Source organism: Crocodylus siamensis, chromosome 15, assembly GCF_052110815.1.
Source record: "Crocodylus siamensis isolate JL-2025a chromosome 15, ASM5211081v1, whole genome shotgun sequence".
In the NCBI taxonomy this organism is placed as follows: Eukaryota; Metazoa; Chordata; order Crocodylia; family Crocodylidae; genus Crocodylus; species Crocodylus siamensis.
This window is the reverse complement of record NC_143409.1, coordinates 36,876,036-36,891,152: the sequence shown is the minus strand read 5'-3', so window position 1 is coordinate 36,891,152 and position 15,117 is coordinate 36,876,036. Positions and strand designations below refer to the sequence as shown.

The 15,117-nt window shown below is 46.8% G+C and overlaps 1 protein-coding gene across 3 annotated transcripts in view; it reads right to left on the bottom strand.

Moving 5' to 3' along the window:
* Positions 1–15,117, bottom strand: part of THSD4 (thrombospondin type 1 domain containing 4) — a 698,655-nt gene that overhangs the window by 607,684 nt on the left and 75,854 nt on the right. For all 3 annotated transcript variants that reach the window (XM_090028684.1, XM_090028685.1, XM_090028683.1), the window contains exon 4: positions 199–641. In XM_090028684.1, coding sequence (XP_089884810.1) covers positions 199–641 — 443 coding nt within the window. The remainder of the gene's footprint in view (positions 1–198; positions 642–15,117) is intronic.

Below are 15,117 nucleotides of genomic sequence, written 5' to 3'. Positions count from 1 at the left end.
CGAGGCATCCTTCCAAAATAGTCTGTGGATGTTATAAACCTATGCCATTCTTCAGCAAGTAGCATGTGTTTAATCCCATGGGTGTTGACATCTATTAACAAAATTTAGCATCTAGTGCATTTAGCATCTAGTCTATTTAGACACATTCTTCAAATTCACAATTTACGTTAAGCTTTGGATTGAAAGCTTGAACAGTACCTCTTTTCTGGCTTCGGGCTCTGTCTTTGAGACTGTGAATGCCGGCTGCCTCTTAACATTCCTCTATTTAGATGGCTGTCATTGCGGCCTCCTGAGGAAACTGAAGCCCGAAGGCCTGCCCGTAGTTGATCTCCATTTCTGTGAAGTGGCACAGACGTACGGATAGCAGACACAACATGGCCAGAGTAAGATGTCAATGGGTCTTCACGATGGTGGGAATACTGGTGGGCAACAGATCTTTCTGAGGCTGGGTACTGTTGCCCTGGCCTGTGATAGCTCCTTTCATGGTAATAGGCTGGAAGGCAGGGTCGTGTTTGCTCCATTACCCCTCCACTGCAACTTCTAGAGCAGGCTGACCAGGGGCCCCAACTGCCCCATGTACCTGGGATTCCTGCACCATTGTCTTCAGAGGCACCTCCTTGCTCGTCTATCCTCTGGGGAACCTAAGGACACAAGCAGATTTAATTAAGATAACTGCACTTCCAATTCTAATAGAAAAAAAGTTCTCTTTTTCTTTAAAAGCCACTCTCTCCAGGATCATGGAAAGGAAAAACTGAGCTAACTAGGAATGAATTTAGTTGCCTTTATCAGTTGTTATGCTTCACCCTGCTAGCACAGGAGGCAGCATCCCTTAATTAATTTCTCCTAGAACCATCAAACCTTCAGACCAAAAGTTGTTTTTGGACTTTCTGGACAGGGCTGGATTTCCCTTTGGCTTCCACAATGGAAAATGCTGCTCAATTCAAAGTTCAGAAATGTGAAGATGGAAACTTTCTATTTTTTTCCTACACATCAATAGCAAAGTCAGAAAGAAAGAGAAATTTAAAAAAAAAGAACAAAAAACCTTAAGTTACCTACCACAAGATGATTTCAAAAGAAAACGTAAAAGACCAATCTTACATTTTTGTTGTTTGTGACAAAGTTAGAGTAAGTCAGGGCTGTCCAAATAGCAGCCCACAGGCCACGTCCAATCCTGAGAAATTAACCTGAGGATTCCAGGTTTCCAGTCCAGGTGCTGCTCCCCACATTGCTCACCTGCTGCTGTCGCCAGAGTCTCTGTGCTCCCCCTCCCTCCCAATTCTGCTGCTTGCCACTGGCCTTGGGACTGGCTGGGATAAAGTGACCCTAGGCTGAAGTAACCTACAGTTAAAAGGGAACCTGCATGGTGTGGAGACACTGGTGCAGCAGGGGGCCCCCAGTGTGGTACAGTGCAGAAGGGGTACAATGAGGCACCAACATGATTAAGGGTGAGAGGGAGGGAGCACCCATGGTTGGGGGGCCACAGTTTACTAGAGGCTGGACATACAGAGTGAAGCGTAGTCCCTGCCCTAGAGAGAAAGCCATCTAGAAGGCAAAAAGCAGAATCGAGTAGGGAGAATGGAAGAAAATCCACATATTCTTGACTATGTTTCACAAACTTTATGTGAACTTGTTTTAGCCTATGGATTTCTCACTACAGGCAGGGTTTCTATTAGAGCTGTGCGAAGCTTTGGTTGCTGATTCAATTCAGAGAAGATTCAGCTCAATTTGGCAGCTGAATCTCTGAATCCAAATCAAATCAGGAGACCTATCAGAAGCGTCTGATTCAATTCGGAGAGATTCGACTATTTGGCCACAGATACAGCTTTATATGGTTTTTCTTCGTACCTGGTATGGTTCATGAACACCAAGATGGGCCAGATGGAGCATCCCAAGGAAGCATGGGGGGGCTCCCCCACACATGCAGTGGCAGATCCAGAAGTGAAGTACTTCCAGCCCACTTCTGGGTCCACCACTGAGCATGTGGGGAACCCCCCTCGTCTCAATTACTGGTCCCTCCTAGGTCTGGGGGGGCACCCAAGGTCCCCCATGGCCAATTACCAAGCTGAGGCGTGCAAGAGTGTCCCCCATATGCTCAGCAGTGGACCTGGAAGTGGACCAAAAGTACTCCCACACTCCCGTGGGATGTTCTATCGGCCCCACCATCTCAGTGTTCACAAGCCACTCCTGGTACCTCGAGGTATGTAGAAAAAACATATAAAGCTGTGTCTACGGCCAAATCACTGATTCTCTGAATCAGAATTGAATCTTCAGATTCAGCCGAATCAAGTCAGGACTGTGATCCAAATCTGTCCAAATCCAAATTAAATACTGCCCACTTCACTCACTGCTAGTTTCTATTACTGTTTCAGCTAAGTAAAAGGTTGGGTACTGCTGCACTGCCTCAGGAGCAGACCAGAAACCGGACGATATATCTGCTTCCCCACTGATCCAGGGTGAGGGAAATAGACTACTGCAGTTGTGTGTGAAACAGCTTACTTCTTTCAGCTACAGCCTACTCTCCAGTCAAAGATCATGACTAAACTGAAAACTGCTTAAGCCAGTCACAGGACATTACAAAGCAACGAGCTATAAACATGGGAGGTTTTAGTGGAATGTGGTTCGTGAGTATGGCTTGAATACACTATTACAATATACAAACCCTTGCCAGGCTAGGGTTTGTGGTGGGCTATGCAACAGTCAGTTGTGGTCTACATAATCTGAAACATTTCCCCCCTCCGAGGCTGCTCTCACTCTTTCATCACTAACCACATAAAACACAGCATTTAATTATAACTAGCAAATAATAAAAAGCATCTGTATTAATATGATGTGTTCTCCATTTCTGCAATGTTGCATAGAAAACAGGAGCAGATGGCTCTTAGTTTAATACTTTCTTTTTCTGTGGGTAACCCATTTGGCATCAACCTTTTAAGTTCAATTGCCTGTACAACCCAATAACTACATAATGTCAGAATTATGAACAATACGCAACAAGGTATTGGTTTCTGGCTGTTACATTTGCATTCATTGCCAATAACAAACAGCAATGGCTCACAGTGTGGCCAGACAAATGAGCTATTTCTCAATTTGCAGTTTCTTCACTGAACAGTCATATAAACTCTACATTAACACAGCCTTGAAGTAAATATAAAACTACAGGATGTTTGATTAGGAAAGTGGCCCATCATCTTTCTTTTGACCTGATCCCAGAGAAATGTATTTGTCATAAAAGTCCAGAGATAAATAAAGTTTCATTGGCCTGGTTTATTTAGTAGTTGGTTTTTATGGTGAATCACTAAACCTTTTTAGAAAGCCACAGGCATTCATCCAGGCAATTTAGAATCCATCAGTTTGCAAACAGCTCAAGCCACCACTAAAAATGAGGCATTTCATTGCATAGAAAGAGAAACAGGTATGAGAGTGACATGCACTGACCTGCTACAGAGACCTTCCTGGCTGCTAGTCCTCAATACAGCAGGTGTCTTTCAGTTAAAACAATGCTTTAAATGGCTAAAGGCAGAGGGAAAATAATTCTGTACACCTTAATCTCAGCAACAAAATTATTCTAGACATAGTACTGAATGCATTAACCTAGGTATTTAAAATCAGACATTAACAAAACTAACAATAAAAGCACGAGGTAAAATACCTTGGTTTAGGTTTGTTAGTGGGACTTCTACACAAATCTGGGGATTCTCTGAAAAGGGCAATTTTCAACAGCAGATATGACCCAGAATTTACACATCTCTTTTTGAAATATCTTCACAATTATCAAAGTAAACTTTACAATTACCTTAAAAGGTAACAGAGTAGTTAGAAGCCCTATTTTTCAGAGTGGGGGAAATGAAATGTTCCCATTTGATCCTCACAAGGTCATCTAGTCCAGCCCCCTGCTCAAGGCAGGATCATCCCTGACTAACCTATTCCAGCCAAGTGTCTAATTGTAAGAAGGAAGCCCGGTGATGTTACGAGGAAAGAGATGAGAGACCAGAAAGACCTGTAAAGGCCACTTTAAAATGAGGGTCTTTGTTACCCGGAGAAGACAAGGACCCAGAAAGCAAGAACCTGACTCCCAGGAGGTCCACAGTGCTACAAAACAGAGAAACGAAGTTGCCTGCAGCAGGAGGCAGTCTTGGGAGGAGACAGCTAGAGCAGCAGAGATCCCAGCTGCTAGGGTGAACAGAACACCTTAATGATCCAGGGTAAGCTGCAGGCTGCAAGCAAAGCAGGGACAGTCAAATGAGAAATAGCCGACTCCAGGCTATGGCAGGGGCTCTAAAATGAGATAATGGGAAATCTCTGCACCAGAGCTGAGTGACAGGAATCAGCTGAATGGGAGGGGAGGGGCTGACCTGTTTGGCTCCAGGGCAGAGGGACACTCTGGCCCTGAAGGTAAGATAAGAACAGAGCTGTCCTGAAAGGAATGAGAAGCTCACATCCGCCAAGAGAAGAAGGGCTTCCACTAGCTTGTAAATGCAACTGAAGGGGTGAAGATCTGGTTGAGGACTATTTGAGTTTACACAAAGAGGGCTGAGATTTTTGTTGAGGACTCTTTATGTTAACCAAGTGGGATCCTGTTTTCCACTTATAACCACTGGAGGACCAGGAGCAGCTGTGAAGAATTGTTAGGAGGGTGCATAGCAGAGTGCTCTGCATGCTGCAATTTTTCTTTCTCCCTCTCTCCCCCCACCCAAAGAAGCAAGCTTGAGTGGAGAGGGGCTGAAGCCACAGGGCTGAGGCTGAGAAACAAGAAGGTTGACACTGCAGAGATAAGGCCCAAGGAGGAATGGCTGGAATCAAGAGGTGTGGCTGGTCAGAGTCAAGGACCCAAGGAATGAAGTGAGGACAGTCAGGAGACTGGAAGATTGTGGGCTCACCTGCTTGATAGTTCAATGGATGGGAAACTGGCTATAGGGTAGGACCCAGAGAGTTCTCATGAACAGATCTGTGTCATCCTGGCATGAAGTGGCTAGTGGTGTCCCTCAAGGGTCTGTGCTTGGACGGGTGCTTTTCAACATCTTTATCAATGATTTGGATGGGGGAGTGAAAAGCTCACTGGCCAAGTTCACAGATGGGGCAGTGTGGCCAAGCCAGAAGATAGGTTGCTGATATAGGTGGACCTGGACAGGCTACAGAGATGGGCAGACCCGAACCAGATGAAGTTTAACACTTCCAAACGTAAGGTGCTCCATCTGGGGGCAAATAACCCTCAACATACATACCGGCTTGGAGGTGACAGCCTGACCTGCACCATGGCTGAAAGGGACCAAGTGATAATGATTGACCACCACATGAACATAGTTTCATAGTAGCTAGAGTCGGAAGGGACCTAGGTAGATCATCTAGTCCGACCCCCTGCCTTAGCAGGAAAGAGCACTGGGGTCAGATGACCCCGGCAAGGTGCTCATCTAACTTCCTTTTAAAAACCCCCAGGCTAGGAGCCTGCACCACTTCCCCTGGAAGCTGGTTCCAGGCCCTAGCCGCCCTGACTGTGAAGTAGCGCCTCCTAATATCTAATCTAAACTTACCCTCCGCCAGTTTGTGACCGTTATTCCTGATCACTCCTGGCAGCGCACGGGGGAACAGGGACTCCCCCAATACCTGCTGATCCCCCCTGACCAGTTTGTAGCAGGCCACAAGGTCCCCCTTTAACCTTCTCTTGTGGAGGCTAAACAGGTTCAGGTCCCGTAGCCTCTCCTCATAAGGCCTGCCCTGCTGACCCCTGATCATACGAGTGGCCCTCCTCTGAACTCTTTCCATATTGTCCACATCCCTCTTGAAGTGTGGCGCCCAGAACTGGACGCAGCACTCCAGCTGCGGCCTGACCAGTGCCGCATAGAGGGGGAGGATCACCTCCCTGGACCTGCTCGAGATGCATCTGTGGATGCATGACAGGGTACGGTTGGCCTTCTTGACTGCCTCCCCACACTGCCGGCCCATGTTCATCGTGGAGTCAATGACGACTCCAAGATCCTTTTCCGTCTCCGTGCTGGCAAGAGGGGAGTTCCCCAACCTGTAAGTGTGGTGCCGGTTCTTCCTCCCCATGTGCAACACCTTGCACTTATCAGTGTTAAACCCCATCCTATTCTCATCCGCCCACCGTTGCAACCTGTCAAGGTCAGCTTGTAGCCTATTGCACCCTTCTAGTGCACCCACATCGCCCCACATCTTAGTGTCATCAGCAAACTTGAACAGGGTGCTTTCTACCCCGTCATCCAAGTCACTGATGAAGATGTTGAACAGTGCGGGCCCGAGGACCGAGCCCTGCGGAACCCCACTGCCCACGTCCTTCCAGGTCGAGAAGAACCCATCCACCACCACCCTCTGGGTGCGGCCCTCCAACCAGTTGGCGACCCATTTGACCGTGTGGGCATCGACACCACAGTCTCCCAGCTTTTTGATGAGGACAGGGTGAGAGACAGTGTCGAAAGCCTTCCGGAAGTCCAAAAAGACTACATCCACAGCAACCCCTGCGTCTAATGATTTGGTGACCTGATCGTAAAAGGCCACCAGGTTGGTCTGACAAGACCTGCCACTGATGAACCCATGTTGGTTGCCCCTGAGCATGCATTCCCCCGCAAGGCCCTCCTGGATGTGTGCCAGGATAATTTTTTCAAAGAGCTTACCCGGGATTGAGGTAAGACTAACTGGCCTGTAATTTCCCGGGTCCTCTTTTTTTCCCTTTTTGAAGATAGGGACCACATTGGCCCTCTTCCAGTCCTCCGGCACCTCGCCAGAGCACCACGAGTGCTCATAGAGCCGCGCCGGGGTCCCGCAATGACCTCGGCCAGTTCCTGTAGAACCCTAGGGTGAAGATCGTCCGGACCAGCAGACTTGAACACGTCCAGCCTCTCCAGAAGTACCCTAACTAACTCCTCGCTAACCCCTGGCCCAGGCGTGTCTCTCTCGGGGCCCGAGGGGGGCCCAGCAGGGAGGTGGCTGAACTGGTCCCTACTTAGGAAGACAGAGGCAAAGAAATCGTTAAATATGTTAGCTTTGTCATCTGGCGTGATGACTAAGTTGCCCATCGTGTCCTGCAGGGGCCCCACATTACCCGGGACCCTCTTTTTACCCCCTATGTATTTGAAGAAGGACTTCTTATTGTCCTTAATCCGGGAAGCTAATCCTATCTCCAACTCTGCCTTGGCCCTCCTGACTGCCCCCCTACATCCTCGGGCGACTGTAACATAGTCCTTCTTGGTGATGACCCCATCTCTCCATTGGGTATATGCCTCCCTTTTAGCAAGGAGACATTCCCGGATGCTCTTAGTGAGCCATGGGGGTTTATGTGCCCGTCATAAGCCGTCAGTGCAATGCGGTGGCCAGCAGAGCAAATAACACGCTGGCATGCATCAACCAGTGCATCTTATGTAAAACTAAGGAAGTGATACTCCCACTGTCCTCAGCACGGGTGAGACCGCAGTTGAGTACTACATCCTGTTCTGGGCACTGCACTACAAGGATGTGGAAAAACTTGAGGGGGTCCAGAGAAAAGCCACCCATATGATCAGGGACTTACAAGGCAAGCCATATGAGGAAAGGCTGAGGGACCTGGGCCTGTTTAGCCTAAAGAAGAGAAGGTTGACTGAGGACTTGATAGCTGCTTACCTCTACATCAGAGGAGTGCATCAGGAGCTCAGTGAACAACTGTTCACTAGGGCACCCCTGGGGAAGACCAGGACCAATGGATATAAACTCCTGGAAGACCACTTCAGGCTTAATACCAGGAAAAACTTCTTCACATTCAGGGTGCCCAGACTGTGGAATAAGCTCCCTCTAGAGGTGGTGCAGTCACCTACCCTGGAGGTTTACAAAAGGAGACTGGACAGTCACTTCACTAGGGTCTTCCTGCCTAGAATGGAGTGGCTGGACCCAATGGTCTGCAAGGTTCCTTCCAGCCTCTAACAATCTTTGAATCTATGAGACCCAGTAAATAGAGACTGGGTAAAACCTGAGGCATAGGTATGGATATAGAGGCAGCTGGAGACCACAGTTTTTCCATATGTGAAGTTCTTGTCCCAAAGAGATCACACAAAAACAGAAACCATCTTTATTAACAACAATTACCTTCCTAATAATATTTGTATGCATACTGTAGTAAAGCAGAACACCACAAGAATGATGTAAGTTGGACAGTGCCCTCTGACAGTGCAAAAAAAATTATATAAAGACACTCAATACTCAACCTTCCTCCCACCCCAGATAACATATTCCTGTAAGCATTTGGGTTGGATGGTGACCCATCTTCTAATTTCAGGGGTAACCGACCTTTCACTGACAACACAGGTAGGTTCCTTTGGCTACTGTAGAGTAGCTTCAATAGCTGGAAGGATTGATTGGATCTAAAAGAGCAGCTGATGGACTTGTCAGATCCAGTTCCATCAACAGTGCAAAGCCTTCTCATGTTGCAGAGGTCACATTACCTGAGACCCAATCCTGCATCTGGTCAACAGGCCCACAAAGTGCCCTTGCATCTGGAGTCTTGGCCTTACAGGACACTGGGCCTCTAGCTCCAAGGACAGATGCAGGCACCCACTGTGGCCCAGTTATGTAATTTTGGATTCATACAGGTTCATCTTGTTCCAAGGTTCTTACACGTGCAACATCTTGGTTCTTGGAGAAATGGATTTCTTGCATAGCCTGATATTTGGCTACCAAATCTGGGTGGAGCCGATCCATGCGTGTTTTCAGCTGGTGGTTCATTAGTAGTTCTGCAGGGATGCAGCTTGTAACAGTGGATGTAGTTGCATACTATAGTAGTAAGAAATTAGTTAATTGTTGGTTCCAGTCACCATCAATGATTTGTTTCACTGCATCTTTAGAAATTTGGAGCATCCGCTCAGCTTGGCCATTTGATGACAGGTACAATATGGATGTGGTGTGATGGATAAGATTCCTTCCCATAAACTTAAATTCTTCAGAAGTGAATTGTAGAGCACTGTCGGACACAAAGGTATCTGAAAGACCATGCATTGCAAACAGCTTCCCTTAAAATCAGATTATAGTGCATAAAGTCATTGATGTGACAGAAACAACTTCCAGCCACTTTGAGAAAGAATCAAAGACAATCTGACCTTGGAAAGGATCAGCAAAATCTATGTGCAGCTGAGATGATAGTGTCCTGGTCAATTTGCAAGGATGGACTGGAGCCTTAGCTGATGTGCAACATGTAGCTTGGCATGTTTCACGCCTCTTTGCTGTTTACTTGATGTGAGCATCTATATTTGGCCACTAGACAACTTCTAGCAAGAGCTTTCATGTGAACAATCCCCAGAAATCCCTCATGAAGAGCATTGAGAACTTGCATTCAACCTGCATTAAGAATGACCACTCAAGTTACCCACTCAGACATTTCTTAAGGGCAGAAAGTTCATGTTTATGTGTACCAAATGGCTTAAGTTCATCTATGACCTTTGCCAAAGGCCCTGCTCTTCATGCCAGTTTAGTACTTGGGCTAACATTGGATCTTTAGCAAGTCATCTTCCTGGGGAGAAGGATCAGAAGAGAATTCTAGCACCAGACCTCAGAGGGTGGAGGAAGACCAAATTCAGGGCAGGATAACAGCAAACAACTCTACATTGGCTATTGACTTCCCAAGCCTGCACTGAAATTTGTAGTCAGACTCATTTAAAAGTAAAGACCAATGAAGCATATGTGGTAAAATGATTTGGTGTTGTAGTCCAGTCTTGGTGAATAAATCTAGCAACAGGTTATGATCTATCACAATATTGAATTTGCAACTGTATACATAGTAATGGAATTTCTTAACCCCAGCAACAATTGCAAATGCTTCCCTATCAATTCAGGTCTAATTTCTCTCAATCTTATTCATAGTTCCTGAATAGCAGGCAATGGGAGTTTCATATCCATAATTCTGCAGGTGACTGAGGACAGCCCCCACTGCATATGGTAAAGCATCAGAAGGAAGCAAAAGAGGCTTTGCCATGTCATAATGGACTAGCATGATGTCAGATTACATCAGCCATTTCACATCACTGAAAATCTTGTCATGCAGTTCATTCCATTTCCACAAGGCATTCTTATCCAATATGCAATACAAAGGCTCAGCAACTGAAGCCTTGTCTTATAACAAAGAATGGTAGAAAGGAAGTACGGGTTGCATGAATGGATTGTAACGTGGATAGAAACCTGGCTGGATCATCGGACTCAGAGGGTAGTAATTCATGGCTTGATGTCTAGTTGGCAGCCAGTATCAAGTGGAGTGCCCCAGGGGTCAGTCCTGGGACTGTTTTTGTTCAATGTTTTCATCAGTGCCCTGAAAGATGGGATACAGTGCACCATCGGCAAATTTGCAGATGACACCAAGCTGAAAAGAGGAATAGATACACTGGAGGATAGGGCTAGGATTCAGAGAAACCTCAAGAAACTGGAGGATTGGGCCAAAAGAAATCTCATGAGATTCAGCAAGGACAAGTGCAAAGTCCTGCACTTAGGATGGAACAAACCCATGGCTAAGCAGCAGCTCTGCAGAAAAGGACCTGGGGATTACAGTGGACAGTAAGCTGGATATGAGCCAACAATGTGCCCTTGTTGTGAAGAAAGCTAATGGCATACTGCACACATTAATAGAAGCATTGCCAGCAGGACATGAGAAGTGATTCTTCCCCTCTTTTCAGCACTGGTAAAGCCATATCTGGAGTACTGTGTCCAGTTTTGGGCCCCCCACTAGAGAGAGAGTCCAGCAGAGGGCAACAAAAATGGTTAGGAGGATGAGGCACATTACTTCTCAGGAAAGGCTGGAGGGAACTGAACTTTAAAGTTTAGTCTGGAGAAAAGAAGACTGAAGCGGGATGTAATAGCAGCCTTCAACTACCTGAAGCATGGTTACAAAGAATGGCTGTAGCCTGTTCTCAGTGGTGGCAGATGACAGAACAAGGAGTAATGGCCTCAAGTTGCAAAAGGGTAAGTTTAAGTTAGACATTAGGAAAAACTCTCTCATTAGGAGGGTAGTAAAATAGTGGAACAGGTTACCCAGAGAAGTTGGGGACTCTCCATCCTTGAAGGTTCTTTAAGAACCAGCTATACAAAGCCTTGGCTGGAATGATCTAGTTGAGGATGGTCCTGCTTTGAGCAATTTGTTGGATTAGATGACGTCCTGAGGTCCCTTCCAACCCTAATTTTCTAAGATTCTATGAAATGAAGCAGAGCCAGGAATGTCTGCAATTCCTGCTTGTTCCTAGGCAAGGTCAACCAGTGCTTACACAGTTGGTGCTGCCAGGCAGGCCTTGGGTTCTTAGCTAACAACCCATGCTTTCGGGCGGGGGATTGCTGGGGTGGGATGGGCTTCACCTCTCTCCTAAAGGCAAGCGTGTCTTCTCTTCCAGGTTGGCTGATCTCATATGGCAAGCTTTAAACCAGCCTCGCCAGAAGAGGAGGCCACAGGAAGATGTGGAGACACCACCCAAGCAAGACAGGTGACAAATGCGAGGAGTGCCCAGGTAAGAAACAGGGGTCCAGACAATCTCCCAAATCGGGAGGGGGGGCACACGAAGCTATGCAAGGCCTTAAATGCCTATATACCAATGCTCCTAATATGGGGAACAAACAGGAGGAACTCGCCCTCAGAACAGCCAGTTCAGACCCAGACATAATAGGGCTTACAGAAATGTGGTGGGATTCATCCCACGACTGGGCAGTTAGCATTAGGAGCTATAGGCTTTACAGGCAGGATAGAGAAGGAAGGAAAGGTGGGGGTGTGGTGCTCTATGTCAAGGAGCAATACACATCCTCTGTCAGCAGAATGGGGTCAGAGGAAGCGCAAGCTGAAGTGCTCTGAGTCAAGATACAAGGGGGCTGTGGGGAGAGGGATTTAACGGTGGGGGTCTACTACAGACCCCCCAGCCAAGGGGAGGAGCTGGACCAGGAATTTTTGGGCCAGCTTGCAAAGGCACTTAAGGCAAGGGATGTAGTTGTCATGGGTGATTTAAATTACCCAGACATCTGCTGGGAGGAACAGTCAGCCAGGTCAGACCGTTCCAGGAGGTTCCTGGCTGAGATCCAGGGCCTCCACTTAATTCAGGAGGTGCACAGTCCCACCAAAGGAAATGCCCTGTTGGACCTGGCCCTGGCCACAGGCGATGACCTGGTAAGGGGCCTCCAGGTCCTTGACCACCTGGGTGATAGCAATCATTGCTTGCTGGAATTCACCATCCAGTACAGGGTGTCAAGGGCCTGCAGCAAGGCGGTAGCCCTAGACTTCAAGAGAGCCAACTTCAACGAGTTGAGATTAGCGGGAGAGGCACTGAGGTTCTTGAGAGCAGGGGAACTCAGTGCCCAAGATGAGTGGTCGTTCCTTAAGGAGCGATACTCAGGGCCCAAGGGGTGATCATCCCAACAAGACACAAGGTGGGCAAGAGTGCCCAAAAGCCCCCCTGGCTCACCAAGGGTGTCTGGGAATGCCTGATTGCCAAAAAGGCAGCGTACACCCAGTGGAAGGGGGGTGCTATCTCCAAAGAGGAATATACCTCCTCTGCTCAGGCCTGTAGGGGGGGCTGTCAGGAAAGCTAAGGTGGACACAGAGCTAGGACTAGAGTCCAAGATCAAAGTCCTTTTCCAAATACATAGGGAGGATGAAGAAGGCACCAGGAAACATGGGGCCCCTGCAAGATACATTGGGCAATCTGATGGTTGCACCAGAGGAGAAAGCAGACCTCTTTAACCAATTCTTCCCCTCCGTTTTCTTGTGCAGGCACTGGGACTTCCCCACTGTGATGCAAGACGGACTCAAGGGGAACGCCTCCAGACCTCAGGTTGGGGAGGACTGTGTTAGAGAGCTTCTGGAGGGGCTAGACATATTCAAATCAGCGGGTCTGGAAGCTCTTCACCCCAGGGTGTTGAGGGAGCTAGCAGGGGTTATTGCAGGGCCCTTGGCAGGGCTTTACGAGCACTCGTGGTGCTCAGGCCAGGTGCCAGATGATTGGAAGATAGCCAACATGGTCCCCATCTTTAAAAAAAGGGAGGACCTGGGCAACTATAGGCCCGTCAGTCTTACCTCAATTCTAGGGAAACTCTTTGAGAAGATCATCAAGGAGCACATCTGCGATGGGCCAGCTTCAGGGATGATGATCAAGGGCAACCAGCATGGTTTCATTAGGGGTAGATCATGTCAAACCAACCTGATTGCCTTTTATGACCCTACTTCTGTGATTCTAAGTGTTGACTTCTACCTTCATCAGTTGCATTCTGGTCGCATCATCTTGGAACTCTGGGAACTCCATGCTGGTTTCTCCAAAACTGCATTTCTCTTTCTTGAGTTTTAGGCCAGCATTGGAGATGCATCATAACACTTCTTGCAACAGTATAACTAGCTCTGGAATGGACCCTGCTCCAATGACAATATAATCAAAATATAGCATGACTTCCTTAAAACCTGCAACTAAGTTATCCATAACCTTTTGGAAAACTGGTACAACGTTTACTCTAATATGAAGGCCCTTGACTTGGAAGGCTCCCTTATGGATGATGATTGTGCATCAGTGGTTTGATCATCCACAGGAAGCTGCTGAAACACTTGTACCAAGTCTAACCTTCCCTCCAGCAAGAATGGCAAGGAGCTGGTTTACTGCAGGAATCTGGTATGGGTGTTTCTGTAGCACCTATTAATGGTACACTTGTAGTTGGCACATAATCAAATATGACTCTTTGGCTTTGGGGTAGGTATAAAAAGAGTAACCCATGTTGAATTTAAATTTCCTTCTAGGACACTTTGTTCCACAAGCTAAGCAATCTTTGCATCATGTTTTTGATGAAGGGTGAAGACAACATAATGAGGCTTCACTCAAATTGGAGCTATAGTCAGATTCACATAAATGATACAGGCTTGCTTTTATAGACATCAAGCTGTTCATCAAAAATCTATCCAAAATCCTTCATGACATTTTGTAAGGCATCCATCTAAGGGTGTGCACTCCTGTTAATTTGGTACCCAAGGGCTCAAACCATTCTCCTCCTAGTAAGTTTACTCTCTGACCCTTAGCAACTCTTGAGTGGAAAACTCCTCAGTCCTGCCCTTAGTGGACACTGCCCTTTAATGGGGCTGTTGGATAGTGATTTTTTTTTTGGCAATTTGAGCATCTTGTGCAATGACTTGTTATGAGGCTCGGCCAGGAATATAAGCAAGCAAATAATCTGAAAAGTCTTTGAGCCAATGACACTAAGTAGCACTGCACACTGCAAGTTATCATCATACTTTTTAGCTTCCAAATACAAGTCTAACCAGTTAGCATAAGAATCCCAGGTAGATGGAATGGTCACATCGAATTCTTCAATGTGGCCCACAGAATCCATATTATAGTGATCAACTGCACAGACCAGCACATGGGAGGAAAAGGGTCCCAGCCCTCTCCTCCTTGCAGCACAGATCACTGCAAGTCTTCTTTTTACTGAAGTACTAGATGCAATCCTACTTACTAGAATCTCATCCTTGTCACCAGTCTCCTCTATCTGTGGGGTTCTTGTCCCAGAGAGATCACACAAGAACAACAGTGGAAACCATCTTTATTAAAAACTAATTTCCTAATAATATGTGGGTAAAGCAGAACAGCATGAGAATTATGCATTTTGGGCAAGGCTCACTGACAAAAGAGTGCAAAATATACATACTCAATAGACAACAACTATTATTGCCTTATAAGACAATTAGGGCCTATAGAGCCAAGACTAGAACAAAGAGAACAAGGGGTAGCACCAGAGACTTAGCCTAGATAGGGGAAATACCACCAGACTCCCCCTATTAAGACACCAGACAACTTTCCCAAATACTGTTTGGGAAATACTAAGGAATGGCAGTTGAGTGTAGAAAGGGGAGGTTCAGAAGGGCATCGGAGAGTGCATAACTAACCTGCAGGCAAGAACCTCATAGCCACCCTCCACGTGGGTGCACAGGTCACAGTTACACTAACCTGCTATTGAAAACTTCCACAGTTTCTCTAGCTAGTTTGTTCCAATGCTTGACCACCCTTGTAGTCAGAAAGTTCCTCCTTATCTCCAACCTGAATTTTCCCCACTGAAGCTTGAAGCCATTGCTCCTAGTCATCCTGTACCGTTATGAAATACGCAGCCAGCAAAATTGCTTAAATGTTTGGATTGATATTGTGA